Source organism: Amblyomma americanum, chromosome 2, assembly GCF_052857255.1.
Source record: "Amblyomma americanum isolate KBUSLIRL-KWMA chromosome 2, ASM5285725v1, whole genome shotgun sequence".
Taxonomy (NCBI): domain Eukaryota; kingdom Metazoa; phylum Arthropoda; class Arachnida; order Ixodida; family Ixodidae; genus Amblyomma; species Amblyomma americanum.
This window is the reverse complement of record NC_135498.1, coordinates 145,742,757-145,763,561: the sequence shown is the minus strand read 5'-3', so window position 1 is coordinate 145,763,561 and position 20,805 is coordinate 145,742,757. Positions and strand designations below refer to the sequence as shown.

The 20,805-nt window shown below is 44.8% G+C and overlaps 1 protein-coding gene across 4 annotated transcripts in view; it reads left to right on the top strand.

Moving 5' to 3' along the window:
• Positions 1 to 17,072, top strand: part of LOC144119150 (monocarboxylate transporter 12-like) — a 52,915-nt gene extending 35,843 nt beyond the window's left edge. For 2 of the 4 annotated variants that reach the window (XM_077651847.1, XM_077651849.1), the window contains 3 exons: positions 7,664 to 7,807; positions 11,410 to 12,234; positions 16,661 to 17,070. In XM_077651847.1, coding sequence (XP_077507973.1) covers positions 7,664 to 7,807; positions 11,410 to 12,234; positions 16,661 to 16,833 — 1,142 coding nt within the window. In that variant the 3' untranslated portion in view covers positions 16,834 to 17,070. Of the gene's footprint in view, positions 1 to 7,663; positions 7,808 to 11,409; positions 12,235 to 16,660 lie in introns of all 4 variants that reach the window. The other 2 variants (XM_077651846.1, XM_077651848.1) reach the window with 2 other exon arrangements.
• The last annotated feature ends 3,733 nt before the right edge of the window (positions 17,073 to 20,805 follow it).

Here is a 20,805-nt window from a genome sequence, read left to right as displayed (position 1 = left end):
AGTTATGTAACTATTCACTAATCATTAGTATTAATCGTTCACTATTAGAAAGTCGTTTGGTAATTTAGCTGATTTAAGTGTTACAAGACGTGTATATTTGTGTACATGGTAACAGCAGAGCGCAGGAATGGACTTGCACACAGTCGGACGGACGTGGTAATGAATCTAATGAAGTGATTTGCTTCGTGGATTGCATAAAGTATGGCAAAACGATGTATTCACGGAAGAACCAACATGCATATTTTAAAAAAACAAAGATGAGGTAACGTGAAAAGGGAAGCAACGTGATATACCTGAACGGATTTCCTATATGGTTATCCTCACTTCGACCTTTTCGCGAACGCTGCAAGTGCAAAAATGTCTGTGAAATAACTCTACACAGATTGGAAATTCCAGATTTATCTGCCTCGAAGGTCCTTTTATGGATGCTATATAAATTACAAAATGAAAGCCTCGGAAAGGATGAGACGAAAAGAGGCTGGGCTTTTGCTTCATGTAGGCGGCTTAACCATAGACACTGTTATTCTTAGCATCATCAGGCAAAAGCTACGGTTAGTTATACAATTTTGTCAATGAATGAATGATTCAAGAAAAATATTTAATGCAAACTGCGTGTCCATAAGCTAATGAACAGACTTCAGCGACGGGCAAGCAGGAAGGTTACAACGCTTATCCAAACTGTGCGTGTGCAGCAAACCAGTGAAGTGTACAAGAGTAGAACTTATACGTCCTACATTGTTGAGCATGACTGGCGGCTGATTTTTTGTTTCCATTTAGAAGGTTACTTTCTGGGAACAATAACTGCATTACATTTTTCTGTTGCTTTCAGGCCTGCCGTAAGTATCGTAAATTACATTCTTCTGCATGTAATTCTCAATTTTAAGTGGCTCACATTCATTGAACTAGTCGCAAGCAGTGCGGTCAGAAAAAATGACAGCTGCCTTAGACGAAAACCAATTGCAGTTTTTGGTGTTCACTTCCTGAGAAATTATGCTCTGATGAGCGTCGGAAGTTCGCTGCGGCGGTTCAGGATGATAATGAGGCTTTAAATGAATTGCAGGGATAGGAAGCTCGTCGATATTCTGACATATGTTGCCGGAAGGTCTCCTCTCTCAGCGGTCATATACCCCTCTCAAATATTTTGGACAGACTGGACAACTAAACCCGTGACACCTTGCACATCGCCATTGCGAATGAATCTCTGATTACAGCAATTCATTATGGTTATTAAAAGTTTCTAAACAAATATTTTCTCTACTTATTAGCTCTATTATTCTCACGTGGTGGATGACGGCAGTCCACAAGTGAGGGATGCAGCAGAAGCCTTTCAAAAACATTTCTTTTTGGGTTGAAAGGGTCCCGTAAGGAAATGAACAACTTGGCGTCGGTAATATCAAGGAATGTCCTCGGTGGTTGTGCAAACACAGAATTACCGCGACACCGGAAAGCGCTCAGTTTAAATATGACGAAAAACTGTGGAGACGTGGCGCTCGAATCGCCTGCGACAATCTCGAACAACTGAAGAACACCGACACCGTTGCGCGCGGCAAGAAGTATTTGAGACAGACTGAGACAGACAGACAGACGGATGGACGGACGGACAGACAGACACAGACAGACAGACTAACAGACATACAGACATACAGAGACAGACAGACAGACAGACAGACAGACAGACAGACAGACAGACAGACAGACAGACAGACAGACAGACAGACAGACAGACAGACAGACAGACAGACAGACAGACAGACAGACAGACAGACAGACAGACAGACAGACAGACAGACAGACAGACAGACAGACAGACAGACAGACAGACAGACAGACAGACAGACAGACAGACAGACAGACAGACAGACAGACAGACAGACAGACAGACAGACAGACAGACAGACAGACAGACAGACGGACGGACGGACGGACGGACGGACGGACGGACGGACGGACGGACGGACGGACGAACGGACGGACGGACAGACAGACAGACGGACAGACAGACGGACGGACGGATAGCACTTTTATTCATGCTGATTTTCATACAGCATAAATCGGGCCTACCAAAGCCTCAAGAGCCTTGAGTGGCAGCGCCTGGTATACAGCAAACGTTGGCAAAAGAGAGGAAAAATAAAGACATCGCAGTGAACTTTACAAAAAAAAAACTTAACACAGACATACAAATATAGAGACGTAACTATTACATCAAGAGGGATGACAGTACTTTGAAATTAAGACAGTAACATTACATGAAATAATTATGGGGCAGGAAGCAACGCAGAGACGTATCGCAAAGTTTTTTTCAGGGTGTACTTAGCTTCCATGCGGAATACACTAGGCGGCGAACTATTGAAACAGGCAGTACATAGTACTGACGTGTGCTCTTTCTGTACCGGGTTGAGGAGCGAGGAATGCAGTAACGGTATTTTGGTCTTAAATCACGTGCAGGAACATATGGAATGCTGAAATCACTGCACCAGAAACGTCTTAACAAAACAGTTTACGTTAACAAAGCGTTAAAACTTGGAAGGTTTAGTCTTCTAAAAATATCAATGTCATTACCAATGGACAAGTCGTAGGCAATATTCTTAAATTCACCCCGTGCAGCCAGCGAACAGTGCAGCGACCATAAACAGTGATTCCATATCTAAGCACACTCTAGACTAGAGCATGTGTAACACATTTAGGCACAAAAAAGGCACAAAATATTGCCACACTGGTCACATTCTGCGAGCGCCGCCATGCGGCCGAGCGGCATGACTGGGCTCGTGTGAGACCGAGGAAGAAGACGTTCCCGCTCAGACGCGCGCTGCTGGCCTTCTTCGCCAACCGATTATAAGCCCCTTTTGTGTCGCCCTACGTTTGTCGGTGATAATATCTAATATTACATAGCACGCACGATAGAGCACGAAGTCTTTGGTAAACAAAAGAAAAGTATGAGTTCCAAGGGAGATCACTGCGGAAGATCAGACCAAAATATTAGACCGACTGCGCATATCTTACTGGTCCACAGTTACAATGCAAACAGGATGAAGTGCGCAAAGAAACAGTATCACTCAACTTAAATTGTTTTAACAGGTTATGAGAACATATAGGTTGCTTTTTAGAAATATTAATTTTGATAAGATTACACTTAAACCAGTCCATGGCTTTAATAGCTGCCATCTGTATTGCTCTAACTGCATCAATCTATTGCTTTGCGCATGAAGCCATGACAGTGTCGTCAGCATATTGGAGAAGTAAAACAGGCGCCTTGTTAGCAAGATCATTAACGTACAGCTTGAATAACAGAGGACCCAATATAGAACCTTGCGGGACTCCGGATGTAATTGCCATGAAATCGCTATGGAATCTTGAAGTCGACACATATTGGCGCCTATCCTGTAAGACGTTAGCAAGCAATTGCAAAAATTAACCTCGAAATCCCAGTGGAGAAATCTTATCAAGCAAAAGAACGAGGCAAATGCTATCAAAAGCCTTCTTACGTTAAAAAAAAGGGAGTATACGGCTTGATTCTTGTCACAAGCTGAATAATTCTAGTAGCACCTCTCATCAGAAACTAAATGAGAAAGCTGAGTGCCGGCGGTTTCGCGCGCGAACAAATAAACTATACAAAGCATTTAGGTATAACTGCCCTCTTAAAAATGCATTGGCCCGACTTTTCACAACGATAAGAAAGCCGGCAAAAAATAAAGATTGCTTGTACGAACGGAAAGCGTAGGTGAGCGCGCATAACATTGATTTTGGCGCACAAAATGCAACACTTTTGGCTGGGAACAGCATAGCTGGGATGTCGTCACTCGATCAGGAACAACTGCATACTCCAGTTCACCTATCCGGCGAAGAATCTTGTACTCGCGAAAATAACGGCGCAAAAGCTTTTCGTTGAGTCATGGATGGCGAATGGGTATCATGACCCAAACTCTGTCCACTGGTTTGTTTTCCGCGTCACGTCTTCGTACGCTAAAGCGTCTGGCGTCAGTGCGCTGCTGGTATACGGTCTCTAGACGGGCAAGCTGTCAGGCATCTCATGGTTTACGTCGAGGGGGTATTCATAGATGACGTTTTACAGCATGCCGTCAAACGCGGTTGTCGCCTCCGTACCGTGGGCGAGGCTAAACGGCGTCATCTGGTTAATCTCCAGAACTACGGTGTTGTACGCGAAGAGGCTGTAGGGGAGGACGACATCACATGTCTTGTGTTCCGCGTTGGTATACCAGGCGTTTGAGGGAAGTACGCCACGTAATTTTAAATATGGGTTTTTGAGGCAAGCAGAAGCTCTTTGAGGCATAGTAATACAAGCGTTGGCGGACGTCAGAAAACATGTCAATTATGTTAACTAGCAAAGTGATTAACTAGATTCTAGTAGTAAACTTTTTCCTTGATAGGCGGCCAGATGCAATTAGGGATTTGTAGCCAGCCGTTAGTAATAGTGATATCTCTTTTTAGGGTTTCGAAAACGTAATTAGCCTGGCCGCTGCGGCCGAACTAATTTCTGCCATTTCTAGCGCCATTCAAAAACCGCGCACCTGCGGGGGTCCCAAAACGACGTAAATCAAAACGAGTCACGTAACGGTGCATTTACTACGCGACAGCCTCTGCCCCAACGGCGCTGGTGCAGCGAAACAGCGAGGGGCGGTGAGCACCGCCGCATGAAGAAAATAACCACCGGAGATCTGCTCTTACGGCTATGCGATTAAAGTGACACCTGGGATGGCACGAAGTGCTAATCATGATAGTCGAAGCGTTTAGTACTTCCTGGTAAGCGAGGGTGGGGTGTAGAGGCGCGGGACAAGCGTGCATCAAGCTGTGACCATAACGCTCACACACAGTCACGCACGACTCCTCGTCCATCCGTACAAGGCGGGAGGTCGGCGTGAGAGGGAAAGTGAGAGAGGGTGTGAGGGCGCGGCGACGGCACTGTTGGAGTAGTCGGCTCCAGTAATAATTCGCTGGTTGGGGTGGCAGGGGTTTGGAGGTGTGGGTGTTGGTGTGCGGCGTGCAGCTTGCGCCGACCACGCCACCACAAAAGAGGACAACGACATCGTTTCACCAAGCGTTACCCCTAAAGCGTGCAAAAGGGCATCTCTGCAGAACGCATTTATATCAGAGCGTATGCACAAGCTCGCCTAACCGGTATCTCACCTTTAGGGAAATTGTGAGACAGTGAACGCAACAGAGTCTTCGACAGTTCCAACAGCGTGGACTGCGTTGACGAGGAGCCCGTTCGTTGATACTGCTGGGGTAGAAGTACCAGTGAACTTGCTCAAAGCCTCCCGAGCAGGCCGGCAGCGAACAAAGTCGTATCGCGACACTGAGGTGCAAGTTTTCGTGCGAAGATTTCAACGGAGACGTGGATCGCCGCTGTTATAAATTGTGCTCTGCCCGAGTTGTCCAGGAGTGCTCCTATCACGATGTTTTTTTTGTTTGTTCGAGAAAAGTTTTGAAACTTGGGCAAAAGTTCATTTGTGTTTTTCATAAAGGCTTTCGCAGAAAATTCTGAGGAGCAGCCCGCGTTCGATAAAGATACGTTCCTAGATGTGCGAAAGTGGAAAATCTACGCACTAATACCTATGAATTTTTTCGCGTTAAAACACCTAAGGCAAGGTTCATTACGTTTCCTGGCTTCTAGCGGGTTGACATGCAACGGATTACTAGCAGGGGCCGTGGGAGTGGTGGCGCCAAGTGCTTGTGCACATGTGGTGTGATAAAAAGCGATTAGAAGTGAAATCTAAAAACAGTGTCATGTAATACCATCAGGCGCTACAGCTATGCGTTGAGGAAGTGGGACAAAAACGCTAAGCACTGACAGAAATTAAGTAGACGAAATAGCCCACATCAAAATCATCTCAGGGTTCGTACAACGCCGCAACACATATGAATACGGGTTTAGCGGAACTTCTTTGCCTTCTGTTCCAAATGCTGCAGTTGACCGTTAGAATATGGCGTGCGAGGACGTACCTGGACATACCGAAAAATTTTGAATCCTTCATGAGACTTGGGGCTCCAAGAGACAAAAATTTCTTTGTAAATTTGCTGCTCAATACTACAGGGAGCTTTGATTTTCATGCTTCTGTGACCAATTTATTTCAGTTTTGTTTAGGCTTAAATATCCATTTTTAATGCAGTTTTCTCTCTGTGGCAATTTCCTCAGTTCATTTCCCGGTCTCAAAAACCAGCTCAGACCACCGCAGTGCAATCAGAATCACAAAAGCACACTGAAAGGATGATTGGGCACACCGTAAACAAGAATAGCTAGGGGACATTGGACTCCCTGACGGCTGGTGTCCCAGGAGAAGTAGTTGTTTAACAAGTTAGTTAAGATATCAAGGCATTTCACATAACTTGCCATCTAGGTGTAAACCCCTTAATTGTAAAACTACACAAAGGAGAACGAACACTTACATGCCCCTTCACATTTAGCGTCCATTTTACCACATCGAAATAGGCATGCAACAAGACGAGACAATTTTCGTGTGGGTTACAACTAAGCCCTCTCCCTTCCTATGATATATGACTACTGTAAGCTCCCAATATGTATCACTTAGGATCATATTTTATTATCACCACCAAGAACCATTTGGGCCCACAGAATACAAGTGATAAAAAAAGCACCTTTTGAAATTGAACTCAACCCAGCGCGATGGTCCTTGCAATGAAAAATACAGGGAGAGCGTTAAGGGTTGGGAAGAGGACAGGACCACGTGTGTTTTGGAGAAGAGAGAAGTCGATGAAATCCTAGGATAGTCATGGAGAGGAAATCAACATTGCAGCTAAGAGGTGCCCATTATCTTTGGTGCAAAAAAAAGACGAACTGCGCAACAAGAACACGGACGAAAGGGAGGCAGACACACACTAACGCAGTTCTGCGTTAGTGTGTGTCTGCCTCCCTTTCGTCCGTGTTCTTGTTGCGCAGTTCGTCTTTTTTTGCATTATGATCAACCAACTAGCCCGACAAGTCCTGTTGAAATATCTTTGGTTGCTGGGCTAGTTGGTCCCAAGAAGCTTGTATGGCAGCACGAATAACATTCAGGAAGTGACGATGGCAGAGACAGCGGGAAAAATAGCGCTGTTTTCCGGTCCGTCTTTGTCCTCGTTATTTATTCGCGCTGGCCTACAATCTAGGTGACCATTGTTCCTTCCTGGGCAGCAGAGTGCATTGCACGAAAAAGTAAAAACATCACGATCGATTTGCGTAGTCAGAGCAGATGTGAATAAGGCGTTCTAGCATTTTTGGTCATTTGGCATTTTTTGCATTGTTTATCTTGGGTTTGCATCCTGGGGGGGTCGCCTCCTGGCCACAGTGGTGGACCACTTGCCAGAGGGAGCGGCGGGACAAACAGCGGCCCACAACCAGGTGAGCAGGTTGCCGCCTGCGCATAGTGGTAGGCGTGCCACCTGCCACACTGATCGGAATGAAAGCGACCAAACTCATTAATGCGGTGTTTAGCGTCACATAAAGTGGGGAGATATTTCTCTTACAAGCTTCCGATGCACTAATACACTGTCGTTACACATGCGTAACATCCGCAAAACCGGTGGCTCAGTGAAAATGGCTTAGAATACCAGCCATAGGGACACATTTTGTCGTAGACAAAAATACGGAAGTCGTCGGTGTGCTAAAGGTGTCGTGATCTATTGCTGCCCTTTCGGCTCCCCATCGCAGGCCTGGTGGCAGGCCCTCTCAGCGAGGTCTTCACTACTGTTCCTGTGCTGGTAGCGGGATCTGGTCTGGCTTCGGTGAGCGTCATAGCAGCAGCCTTCGCACCAAACATCACGTGGCTCACTGTAACACTGGGTGTCATGCATGGTATGCATTGCACACGCTGTGTGCATCTTTCCCTGCATAGTGTGATTGTTTCAGAGCGCAGCTCTTAAGCGCGGGGTGAGCCGCGTCAACGCCTTCGGTGTAGCCGAGCATAAAAATAAACAAACTGTCGCGACTGGGACTCGAATCCGCGGCGCCGCGAACAGATCAGCTTCGCTAGCCATTGCACATGAGCACTGCAACACACTCTCGTATTGCGCATTGCAAATCTTTATCTTCATCAACTAATACTAATATCGAACTAATATAGTTGTCACAAGTGCCGACGAAAGAGAAAAGCAAAACAATCTGTCTACAGAGACAGAGCACTAGGCTGACGCCTCAGCCGATCAGACCTCTTGTTAAACTGCAACGAACTCTCGCATGGTATCTTGCACAGCGTCGTTTTCTCTTATTTTCGCGCACTGTGCACTGCACGTAGTCATCTCCTTCAGCTAACACTACTATCGAACTAATAGCATCGCTAGATGTTCTGACAGCCCAGCAAAGCAATACAAGGAGCTTACAGAGCCTTGATCGACAGGCGCCCGCTGACATCCGGCACACACCTAAGAACACTTAGACATGGGACCTACGAGTAGCCCGAAGTATACAAGCCACGTTCTGATACGGTCGCCTAATCACGACGAGCACGTGAGTTGGAAAAAAAATGGCTGACGATTACGCTTCTCGGTACTGCGATTTTTGAGCGCAGCTGGTGTGTATTCGAAGCATTGGCAACGCCATATGGAACACGCAATGCCCAGCGGAGGCGGATCTTGGTTCGCGCTTGGGCAGCGCAGAAGTCAGAGCACAACGGTCTACCGCTGCTGAGCTTCTCGGGCGAATGCACGCGCAACTTAGGCCGCCGCCTCTTAAGAGGTCGCCGCCGCAGAGCCTCTGGAATGTGGCTGCTGCCGTGCCATCCTCCTCCGCTTTCCTACTCGTGCTGCCTTCGCTGATGCCGTCTCTTGAACCTCCGCAGCGCTCCGCGTTCGCACACTTTGATCCTCCGCTGTGCTGCTTGTTCGCTCTGCCGGTGTCGCCCAGGCCGACGGGAAAGGACGCGGCTGAACCCGCGAACGGGCGCTAAGAGCGGCGCTCTGAAGCTGCAAATAAGTGAGAAAGCGGCCATGAATGAAGTGAAGTGGCAGTAGAGAGCTAATGACTGCTGAACAATGCACACGTTCACACGGCAAGAGCGGGACATTTCCTACAGGTATGACGGGTTGAAAATGATCCCACGGGAGAGAAAAACACGCGATTCAGAACAGCAGCAACAAGAGGCAGGAGCAGAAATCATGTGTTCTGCTATGGCAGACCTAAAGTGTCACGCACGGCACGTACAAAAGCGACCCGTCAGCGGCGCATGTCACATTATATCGCTGAGAACAGTTTTGCTCATTCGCCAAGATAGGTATTTACACAGGTATATACAAAGGACACCGGCCTGCCATGCAACTCGTAATCCGCCTTTCTCACAAGATGTGGCCCTCTCTGGGGAGTGGCGAAATTTCGTCTCTGACTGATTGAAAACAAACCTAAGTTGGAGACGCAGGCGCGATCTGGTTCCACGCCATATCTAGATGGTTTCAGATGAAGCAGGTGGCTCCAGCCAGCTGCGCCTGCGAAGTGGCAAGTGTGTGTGCCTTTGTGCTTGAAAGCTGCCGCCATCTGTCGCATGCGCTTTCGCTAACATGAACTGCGCATGTGCAGTCGGAGCAGGCGCTTTCATTTTCAACCAATGGAGCTACAGAAGAGGCGCGCATGCGCAAAGCAGCCCTGTTAAAAAGGCGGATTTCGGTATGCCATGTGCTGCCGCAGCCCCTCGAAATAGTGTAAATTTTTATAAATCACCGATGTTCATAATGCAATAAATAGAAAGAATACAAATGTCTTATAGCTGGAATTAATTGGCGAAACATAAAAGAAGGTACGAATGTGGAAAAAATGAGTAGGTGACTAAAAACATAGCAGAAATCAGGTAGTGACATTAATAGATCCATATCGGAATCAATTTTTGTTCAGGCTGACTTAGGTTCCGTATTTTTAAGTGTTTGATGATTTCCTCTTGAATATGTGATACGAACAGTCTCTAGCAACCTGATCGATGCTTTGCTCAGCCCGAAAATTAAGGATGTGGCTAAGTGCTGCGTGAGAGCAAATTTATAAGACGGCTACGAATTACTAAGGCGGATCTTTTAGCGCTAGCTGTAGCGAAAAAAATTTCAGAGGATTCTTCTGGTTTTTAGTCGCTTTCTTTATTTCGTCCGCTGAGTCGTATGCAAAGTCTTGAACAGAGCAGGAAGCGAAATTTCATAGCAGTGTGTGCGACCACACACTAACCATTTAGAAAACCTTACATAAGAAATTTTCTCTTTGGAAACGGTGACGCAGCTACCAGTGTGCTCCCACCGAATCAATAGTGTTTACTGTAAAAACGAGAGCACCACATTGTAAGGGAAAGTTGAGATATTTACATGGCAGCATCATAGCTTATATATTTCTTAGTGGACCCGCACAACTGCACGACACCAAAAGGAGTTGACTGAACAGACTAGATACAGCGCTGAGCAATCATTCGTGATTTGCACGAACGAAATGTTTCCGATCACCGAGGCGGTTCACCAAGAGAAGAGGAACACATTTTTTGTCTGTTTCTTAGTCCTGACCCGCTTAACCGTCTCGGTTAATACCTGTCAGCACACGCGCGTTGTGGAAATCATGAATGCTAGGTTCCGCACTCTGTCTCATCCGATTTACTCTTTTCGGCCTTGTACAGTTGCACTGATTTACAAAGAATTATGTCTGACCAAATGCATGCTTCTCGCATGCATTATTTTTCTTTTCCATTTTCTTTCTTTCGCCGTCGCGGTGGCTGAGTGGTTATGGCGCTCGGCTGCTAGCCCAAAAGACGCGGGTTCGATCCCAGCCACAGCGGTCGAATTTCGATGCACGCGAATTTCTAGAGGCCCATGTACTTTGGGATGTGAGTGCACGTTAAAGAACCCCAGGTGGTCGAAATTTCCGGAGCCCTTCACTACGGCGTCAGTCATAGCCTGAGTCGCTTTGGAACGTTAAACCCCCCATAAACCATATTTTTTTTTCTATGCTCAACAAAATGTATAGACAATTGGTAGAAATTTTAAAATGTATGCTGAGCCCTGCAGAGATATTTCTGTTTCAGGCAGATCTATAGCTTTCTTCATATCGCAAACGGGGTGCTTGTCATGACACATAGCGAACGCAGTAAATATTTCTAAAAGCAGTGATCTTCTGGCAGGGCTTCCATCATTTGCATGCAAGCACATTTCAGTATTTGTAATGAATTCATTTCTTTCTTATTTTCTCAATTTATACCATCCTAGCTATCTTCAAAAAGTGTCATTGTAAATCTTTTCGGTGTTTATCTCAGAAATTCCAATTTCGATTTTTAAGTTTAATTCTTTTGTGAATAAAATATACTGTTTGGTGTTTTGCGCTGAAAAACTAACCATTTGCCATTTGTGAGGTCCGGGCACTCTAGTTAGGCAGCTAAGTATCCGTTTTCAATTTACGTGTCGGAAGGCGCCGGAAAGGGTTATTCATCTCTTTTTCGTACGCAGGTTTCGGCTTAGGCGTCGTGATTACGATGCTTCAGATCATCGTCACAATGTACTTCGACAGGTACCGGGGCGCTGCAAATGGTATAATGTTCGCCGGGTCCACCGTCTCTGGCCTCTTCTTCCCGCAGTTGCTGCTCTTCTTAAAGAACACATACGACTTCCGCAGAAGCCTGCTTCTTTTCGGAGCAATCCTCATGAACATGTTCGCCCTGAGTCTCGCATTCCGGGAGCCACCCTGGGTTCAGAGGCAAATGACCCGGAGGAAACACTCTATGGATGCACGGCGGCCATCACTGTTAACCATCGAGCCAGTTACCACAGTGAGGCCTGAAACCTCGACCTCCCAAACTCTGCTACAAAATGTCTCCGCAATGCTCAGATCACTCATGTTCTACGTGCTTGTGTGCACTTGGCTCGGGTTTTGTTACAACTACGACATTTTCTTCTCCACCATTGTGGATCTTGCAATGGACAAGGACATATCCGAGGAGGACGCTGTGGAACTCATTCCCTACGCATCAATAACGGATCTCGTGGGAAGGGTCCTCCTTCCCATCTTGGCAGACCGCAAGTACCTGCAGCCCTCAACGCTCATGATGCTCAACTATCTGCTTCTGGGTGTGGCCGTGGCATCACTTCCCTTCACCCGTTCCTACGAGGCAGTACTTACTTCATGTCTTTGCATTTCTTTGTTCTTGGGCTGCGGGATCACCATGCAGAGCGTTCTCATGGCCCAGTACCTTGGCTTAGAGCGACTGGCTGTTGGGTACAGCTGCATGGGAGCCATTTGTGGGCCAGCGCTTCTGGGCAAGGCTCCATTTGTGGGTGAGCACATTACCTATTCCAGCAATCTTTCATTTCTTGAGTATTTATTAAGGAAACCAAGAAAAACGAACTGCGCCTTCCGGTTCAAATGCATGTCAAAAATATAAAAGCGTTTTGTTGCACAAGCTGCCGCATGATCCTGACTGACATGTGCTGTTTGACGTCAAGAAAAGGACTCATAGCATAAACCTTTGCTTGATATTTCATGCAGTATTAGTAGTACGGACGTTAATTTAGGCACAACATTTAGCCGCCCAAGACGCCGATGACCTGCTGCACGAGCAGGCTCTTTTCTTCTTCAGCTTCAGCTCCAAGCCAGTCCAGAAAGCAATATTTAAAAATGCACCGGTTTATGCTGAATCGGTGTTTGTATTTATTCTGTTTTACCATGCTTCCGATCGTCTCGCAATTTGTGTGTGCTGGCCTTAATTCGTGGCTCCAGCACCTAAAGCTGCGGGTTGAGAAGTAAAAAGCTTGCCAAAGCATCACATCAACCTTAACACAGCTGTGTGAGATAGCGTTAGGTATAAACCATCTGCTCTGATTAAAGTAGGGTTTACGTTTCACGTTCAAGGTTCGTGCATGCGCAAAATAGTAGGATTGATGCGTATATTTTCCTAGTTTCTTCGTAAATCCTGTCAGCCACACAGGGAGACCTGTGGGGCGAAGAATTCTCAACCGTGTGGAGGGTTCTAACTTGAATGTCGTTGTTACATAAACTTTTCATTAGCTGCCAAGCATCCTACTTAGTGCTAAACTTTATTCCTGCCTACTATCAAAAATATATTTTTGAACTAAAGAAGTAGGTAACTTTTTTGCATTTTAGTTACGTGTCTAAATATTCATGTATAAAGGACAGAGTGCTCGTATGAGAAGAGGAGTCAAGCGCCAAGACAGTTCGAAATTAAACTCCCATCTTCACGTTGATACGGACTGCGCTTAGGAAATTAGATAGGATCCTTGTTCTATTTACACGTCTAATTAGTTAAGAGCCGGCCATGCTCTCTACTTGGTGCAAGATATATTTTAGCGAGCGCTATGGTTATGTCCCAATAATTGCAGAAATATAAGGTGCACAGCAGCCCGACTATTCAATTACGGTACCTTAGAATAGCGCTTTATAATTCCGGAAAGTTTGAAAGCTCTAAAAAAACGAAGAAAGAATCTGTTTCTTTCCGGAATAAGTGAAAAGATTAGAGCGATACTAAAAACAGGAATCTGCAGATAAATTATAACCGGGTATGCTCTAAGTTTGTCCCCTAGAATATTATGGATTCTTGTTACACATATGCAATATTGCTTTCTGCTTTTCCGCACCAAAGGCTGCCGCTTGCTGGAGTGTGCTACCGATGGTGGATACTTTTGAATGCACTCGCACCCATGGTGACGGCAAAGAAGGAGCATACAGAGCAATTGTGAAATTTGCGATAAATAGCCACAGGAAGGTGATTCGTTCAGTCCCTTCACGAAGGTGTTTTAAGGATCCTGTCTGGTTACATCTTTTCACAAGGCAACCTAGTGAAACGATGAGACTTGGGATCTGGCTGTCGAACGCTGACAGCAACAAGGAAAAGAATGAAGCTCACAAAGAAGTCGATCAGTGAACGTTTTAGAAACGTCTATTGAGGAGATTCCAGCAGAATTCTAGGGGCCACTGGATGAGGAATTCACACATGCAATACACACCTTTGGGACAGATTTTTTGATAAGAGCCGATACTGGCTTGAAGCCTTCTAGCTTCGAAGCCTCACATTCAAGCTACCGTGAATTACACACGCTAAGCGGGCGGCTTTCGCCGGCTCAGTAAGAGAGGGTGATGGGGCAATCACCAGAAAAAATCTTTACGTATAAAGCACTCTCATGTTGTGTCTACACGCAGTGCAATGCTAGAGGGTATTATAATGTAATCGCAATTTGTTTATCATCACCGCGCTTTGCGCTTCACTACTATGAATGTTTTCTGAGACATAAAAAATCGCAGGTTAGATAATGTTGCCAAGGCCAGAAAGTACTACAAGTTCATTGGTTTTCTTGCGGAAGCAAATTATTCAGGCATATATACGTGGCAGACTGGAACAGATGCTCATTAAAAAATTTACTTTAAAAATCTAAAAAATCAAAAATTGAAAAATTCACGCCTTCTTTTACTGACTGCTAATCCAACAGAGTGATGTTTCAGAAGAAATAGGTGCACCGAAATAGCAGTTCTTACGCAGAGAGAAGTGATACTGGAATATTTCGAAAACAAAAATTAGATCTTCGGAGTCGCTCTTGACATTTAAAAAAAAAACATTCTATTCTATTATTGAAAGTACACTTCTTCCAAAGGTGCTGCATTGTGGTATTTGTGAAAGTATCCTTAAGTTCATTTAACCAAACCTTCAACTTCGATTCCACTCTGCTAAGATGACTGGGAATTCTTCCACGATATAACCGGTAACGCTATGTGGTTCACAAGGAAATATGCTACGCCTATTTTTTATTGTTTGCATACCAATGACATCGCAGATATTAGTCTAACTACCAAATGCATAATGTATGCTGGCGATGCAAGTTTTTTTTTTTTCAGATTGTTCTGTAGCGGGTTTCTCTTCTCATGTTTGTCGAGCCCTTCCCCTAGTTAGCACTTCGGCAGTAAAAAATGAAAGTGAAATGTCTCAAAGACTAAGGCTATTATATATCCCTGGCATACGAATGTGTACGCAACCGCATTTCGCACTCTTCATCCTCACACCCTCTCTCCTCTCTGATGCGTCTGGAGCTACGCCCTTCCGAGCTTTCCCGAGTTATTCCGAGCTTCATCTTTACAGAACGAATTTTTCGCTGTGACCAGTGTAGTGCTAGCTCAGTAAAATGTGCACTGAAAGCAAATGAGTCACAATATATCGAGATGTGGACACGTGGTGGGAGAGAAAAAGAAAGAACATTTATTGCCAAGAACTTGTCGACCGTAAGCAGCTGGGCGTCAGTGTGACCCCATATGTGGGCGAACCCCAAGGCATAGCTAGCGGGAGCTTCCTGTGTAGTCCGTTCCTGCTTCCCTCCGGAGGGGGCTGGCAGAACCGTACAGAAAGGTAACTTGCCCTCACATCCCCAAAGAATAGTATCCTGTGTAATAGTATCTCGCGAAATTAGAGTTGGGCATTGCCGTTCTCGATCCTGGCAATTTGGGGCAAGGTATTTTATCTCCACCATAATCTCATTGGACGTTTCGTTTAGTGGTCACTCCAGTTAGTAATTACGCGAGGTCTTTGTGTGCCATATGGACTCTGTCAAGCCTATTGCAGGCGTTTTTTCAGTTAACCAACGATCACTGAGATGTTTAATGTAGAGTTCATTGTTTGTATTGCTTTTAAGAAATGAAAATAAATTAATTTTGAAAACGAAAGCTGTTAAATGCAATAAAGACAAAATTCTTCAAAACTGAAAAAAATCTTTACTCGTAGGGAAGCAAATTTACGACAGTATTTTAAGGCGCAAAGATGAACCTTTGTACCAGCTTATAAAATCTGGTGGCAATAAAGACAAAACACGCAAAAGGCATCACTTTAAGATATCAGTTCTTGTGAACACAGTGCAATATTCTCGATGTAGCCATTTAGGTAGAATTTTGTAATGATTTTCATTGTAGGACTGTTTGCAGATTCGGATTTGTTTAATATCTTTTTCAAGTTTTCTGCAAACGGCACAGTTTAAATGTTCCGACATTGAAATTAAATGACATCAATTTTCGGTGTTCCACAAAAATGTAGAAAAATGACCGTACTCACCTAGTCCTACCAACTCCAGACCACAAAAAATAGGTACATTTATTATTTAATCACTAGAGAGCTATTAAAAATTAATCTCGTAAATGTGGAATTAATTGGGTAAACCAGGAGGTAAGTCTATGAACCCTCTAGCAACATCGCCTGAGGGCTGGCAGCGAAACAGCGTTGCGGCCTCTAGCTCGTATTCTTCATACGTTCGAGAAGCTTTTACAAGTTTGAGAACACTCCCACTTTACGGTTTTTACTTTGTGAAATTGTGACCGTCTTCTTTTCTTGGTTTAGAATAACGCAGAAACAGTGCCTCCAATAGGACATAGGAAAGGTAAAGCCTCGTCAAGAGGCGTGAAGAACAGGCAGAGAGGCATTGGTGTAACAGGGAATGAAATACGCTGCACTCTGCATTGTAGGTTCTGTGTCAGCTTTCCGACATGTTAGCATTTTACTGCGGCGACTTGCGCAGAGAATGTCAACTAATTAAGAAATGCACCATGACCCTGACTGTGAAGGCTATCAATATTAGGATTTATGTACTAAGACGTCACCCCAAGGATTGTTTACGTTTACAATCTCAATGGTCCACTGCACCTATTGTGGTCGACAACAGTTACCCCAACGGTAACGGCTAGTCATTCTAATGTATTTGTCTTGATTTTTAGGGTTTTTCAAAGACGACCTTGGTTCCTACCACGAGATGTTCTGGGTTCTCGGAGGTCTAAGCATTTTCGTCAGCATCCTGTGGGCGTTTGTGACGTTTATTGGCAGATGGAAAACTCGCCAGTGGAATTTTGACACTGCTAAGAGTGCTCCAGGCATGAAAGATTTAACGTAAAAAATCAGCCGGATGATCTGTTGCTGAGAAAATAAATCATAACATATTTACACGTATTACTTGACGTTGTCATTCTGTCCTTTAGATGTTATATGCCACAGCCAAAGAGCACGCATTGCTTCTTTATAATTTTCAAGAGGAGTTGTTTTTGGAAGTTGTGATTAATTTTTCCACGTTTACTCGTGAAGATATCGGCAGGTACACCGAACACTAGCTAAATATCTGCACTGGAGGCATGGACGGCATTATAAATTATTGATCATTTTGCGCGCCAGCTTGTAGCTGCGCACGCACGCCGGCCGCTTGCATGCTCGTTAGCTCTTGTACCGCAGCAAAGTGTGGTGGTTAGAGCCAGCTTGCCTAGTCAATTAATGTGCTTGTTTTATTTATTTAGCCATTCCTTGTTTTTATTCGCTATCTGCTTTTTTTTACATTCAGACCTAATTTATATGTTCTAAAATTTACTACTGCGATTTCTTTAAGCTTGTGCAACCTCTCCATTCCGATTTTACACCACGAGTATTCTAATCTTCCCTTGCTTATCCCTACTTCTAATATGTTATATTTCTTTTCCTCAGAAGACCCAACGGCTCTTGAAGGCCGACAGTGAACTGTTTTATATCTATATGTATATCTTTACAGAATAACCCGACATGCCTTATGTTTTCTGTAGTGCTCCCGCATGCTACACAAATATCACCTCCAAACGTGTTCTTAATTCTACAATTCCTGACTATAACACAACATCATCTAGCCTCCAGAATGGGGAACTGCCTCTTGAATTATTTCATAGCGTTACCTTGCGAATTTCACTCGATCGTGCTAATAACGCAATGAACGCCATTCCCCTTTCGCGCGCAGTAATAGGACCCCCGCGTAGGTTAGGTCGAAAAACGATGCAGCTACCCGGCGTTGGTTGAATATGAATAAAGAGTTCGCGCACCACTGTGTTCGTCTGTTTCTTCGTCCTGCTGAACGTGTCTCAGTTCGCGCTGTTCGCTTAATGATGCGAAAGAAACAAGCCCGCGAGAACTGTCTTAAGTGAAACAATTCGGCAGAGACGCTTAGGACTGCTTACGTGTGGGAATGCGAAAGCATTACTGTTCCTCGGTGCACTGACACCCACCCACACACACAGACGCGGGTATGACACCACCTGGAACGCTGTACGCCGAGCGGCTGCATAACAATTTTGATACAAAAATTGTTTTTGAACAAAGGAAGCGGTGCGGTAAATTTCACATCTCGACGCACCATTCAACAGCGCCTTAAAGGAAGAAGCAGAGAGTCCGGGAAACATACAATTGAAGCGCATATGTTGTCGGCTCGAATCCCTGTCGCAAACTAGCCTCCAACGAAAAAGTTTCGCAACTTTTGCGAAATGGGATGATAATATTTTTCTCCAAAACCAAGGTATCTGTATTGCTTCAGTTATTGCCCAGTTATTAAGCGACCTGTATCTAGCTAAATTTTACAAAGAAGTGAACAGTCCTTTTTTAGGGCACAAAAGTGATAAAGAACCTTCGATTTGTAGATGACTTTTTTGTGCTTCTTGATTGCGATCAGGGTAGCTTTCAAGTTGAAGTCTCAAAGGCTTTGGTCATTTTCTCAAAATGCTTAGCACCATTAACTTTGAGGCATGATCTGCTAAATAATGGGCTTTTGAGATTCTTAGAATTGGGTCTTCATTTCACGATGGACCACCTTTGCTGGTCGTATGAGCCAAGGGGGAAAACCGGTTCTCCAGTTTAACTCAAACCACTCGAAGTTGGTCAAAAGAAGTGTAGTTCAAGGAATTTTTATAAACGCGCTAATGAAATCTTGTGATCACGAAATTGAAACTAGTTTTTAAGGCAAACAATAAAATTGAGAAAGGCTAGTTTCCCTACAAAGCGTTTGGCCTCAGTTGCAGAAGCAAAACTTGAGAAATCAATGAAGCACAGCTCCGCACATACCACTTAGAGGACCGCCAAAAACACGGTAGCCGTTATGCCGTACTTGCATCGTATTTCGTACAATGTAAAGAAAATTACGAAACGAATTCGCTTTTATGTCGTCTTCAGTGCTCCTGAGAGACTTTCCCAGCTTTGCAAACGGGTCAGTGAACCATTACAAGAACACAATAAATGTAATATTAGGCACACAGAGTTTCATGCAGTGTACGGATTAAGTTGTCTATTCCATTCCTTTGTATTGTGGAAAGAAGTACATTCGTCAGACAGGACGTTAATTGTTTCAATGAAGGAATGAAAAAACATGACTACAACGCAAGTGTTCAAAAGTGCCGCCACCTTGGAATTCATTCTCAGGATTGCAAAGATCTGAAAACAGGCTGTTTGTCCCAGTTTGAAAAAAACTCAAGTAATAGCGAGAAACACAAACACTAGGCCCCGTGAAATCATTGAGGCAGTCAGCATGCTATCGTTGAAAGAGAAGTGCATAAGCTAGCCTTCTGTTTCACTATCAGAAAAAGAACTTGCCTGTCTGACACGAAATTCGAGGCATTAGCCGTGCAACCCTCCCGCCATGTTTACTGCTTTTTATCACTTTGATAAGTTTTGTGCACATCCTGCAATTGATCTCTACATAAAACTTGGCTTCAGTCTTCGTAAGGTCCTTTCATTGTTTTAGTTTTTTCTTCGTGCTACTTCTTGGCTTTTCTCCTTTTTATGCTTTTTATACCTTTTATTGTTTCTAGCTTTCTAGATCACGTTTTTATAGCCGTTGGTTTATGGCGTGTTCCTAGTTGGCAGTTCATCTTCGCATTCCTTAAATTCTTTCATGATGTGTTATAGTAAAGAGCTGTGTAGATTTTTGCTCGCCTGTGCTGCTCCTTTGTATCCTGAGTCATTGTCCAATATATGGTCTTGCTCTGCTTGTACGTCATTGTCCCTGAGAGGAAATTATATAAATACGCTGCACAAGTTTCTTCGGAAATAGAGTGGAAAGTTCAGTGCTTCTGTCTGTGTTCTCCTTCGCTCTTGTCCGTTGACTTTTCGCGCTGGTTCTTCTGAGACTAAAAGACAGGACAAGAGTAACTCGGGCATCAGGTGCTCCGACGGGAGATGGAGATTAGGAGGTCGGCGGGAATAAGATGGCCGCGGCTGATAGAGGACCGGGTGAATTGGAGAGATATTTGACTGGCCTTTGTCCTGAAGTGCACGCGGTTAAACTGCGGCTGATGGTGATAAAAAAAGGTCTCACTTTTCTCGAGTACTACTTCTGAACTGAACGCTGCACAGACATTTCTTAAGCATTTTGTCACCTTTTTACTGCAATCTGCTTGCTATGTTCTTTTCTTTTATTGCCCTCCCCATTTAGTCCAATTGTATGCCTGTATTCTGATGTGTAGTGTTGAACCTGTGCGTCTGTTGAGACACGGTAGTTAGAGCGTACGAGCTCGGGTTGAAGTCTTCACTTAGAAGTGATACACGAACCACCTTTGCAAACTGAGTGTTCGAAACTAGGTTTGCCCCCGAAAGGGCGCAGCGGGGTTTGTGGCGCCTCCTCCAAGAACACACCCCTCAAGACACATTTCATTCCATGTGCTGACTGATTGCTCGTTCTGAATTAGTGCTGTTTGTGTTAGTGGCATCATATTTTTTGGGGGGTCTGTTCTCTTGGCCGTACGTTCAGTACGTAATGTGGTATGCGAGGATGTCGTGGAGTTGCATGTGGAGGTTACAAGGAATGTTGCAGTGGAGGGCTCGGGATTAATTTCGACTAGCCGGTGCTCTCTACCGTGCATTAGCATCGCACAACGTTCATGCATTTTTGTACGTAGCTGCCATTGTAATGGTGCCCACAAAGACGACATGCGATACTGTGGCCCCCACATTCACTGCTCCATGTGGTGGGTCATGGTTTCAGTGATTTGCTGATGCATATTCCCTGCTCTGCTTCGACATGACCTGTGGCTTTAGCCTGCCACTTAAAAAAGGCACTGCCGTAGATTCTGTGATGGCGTATCCC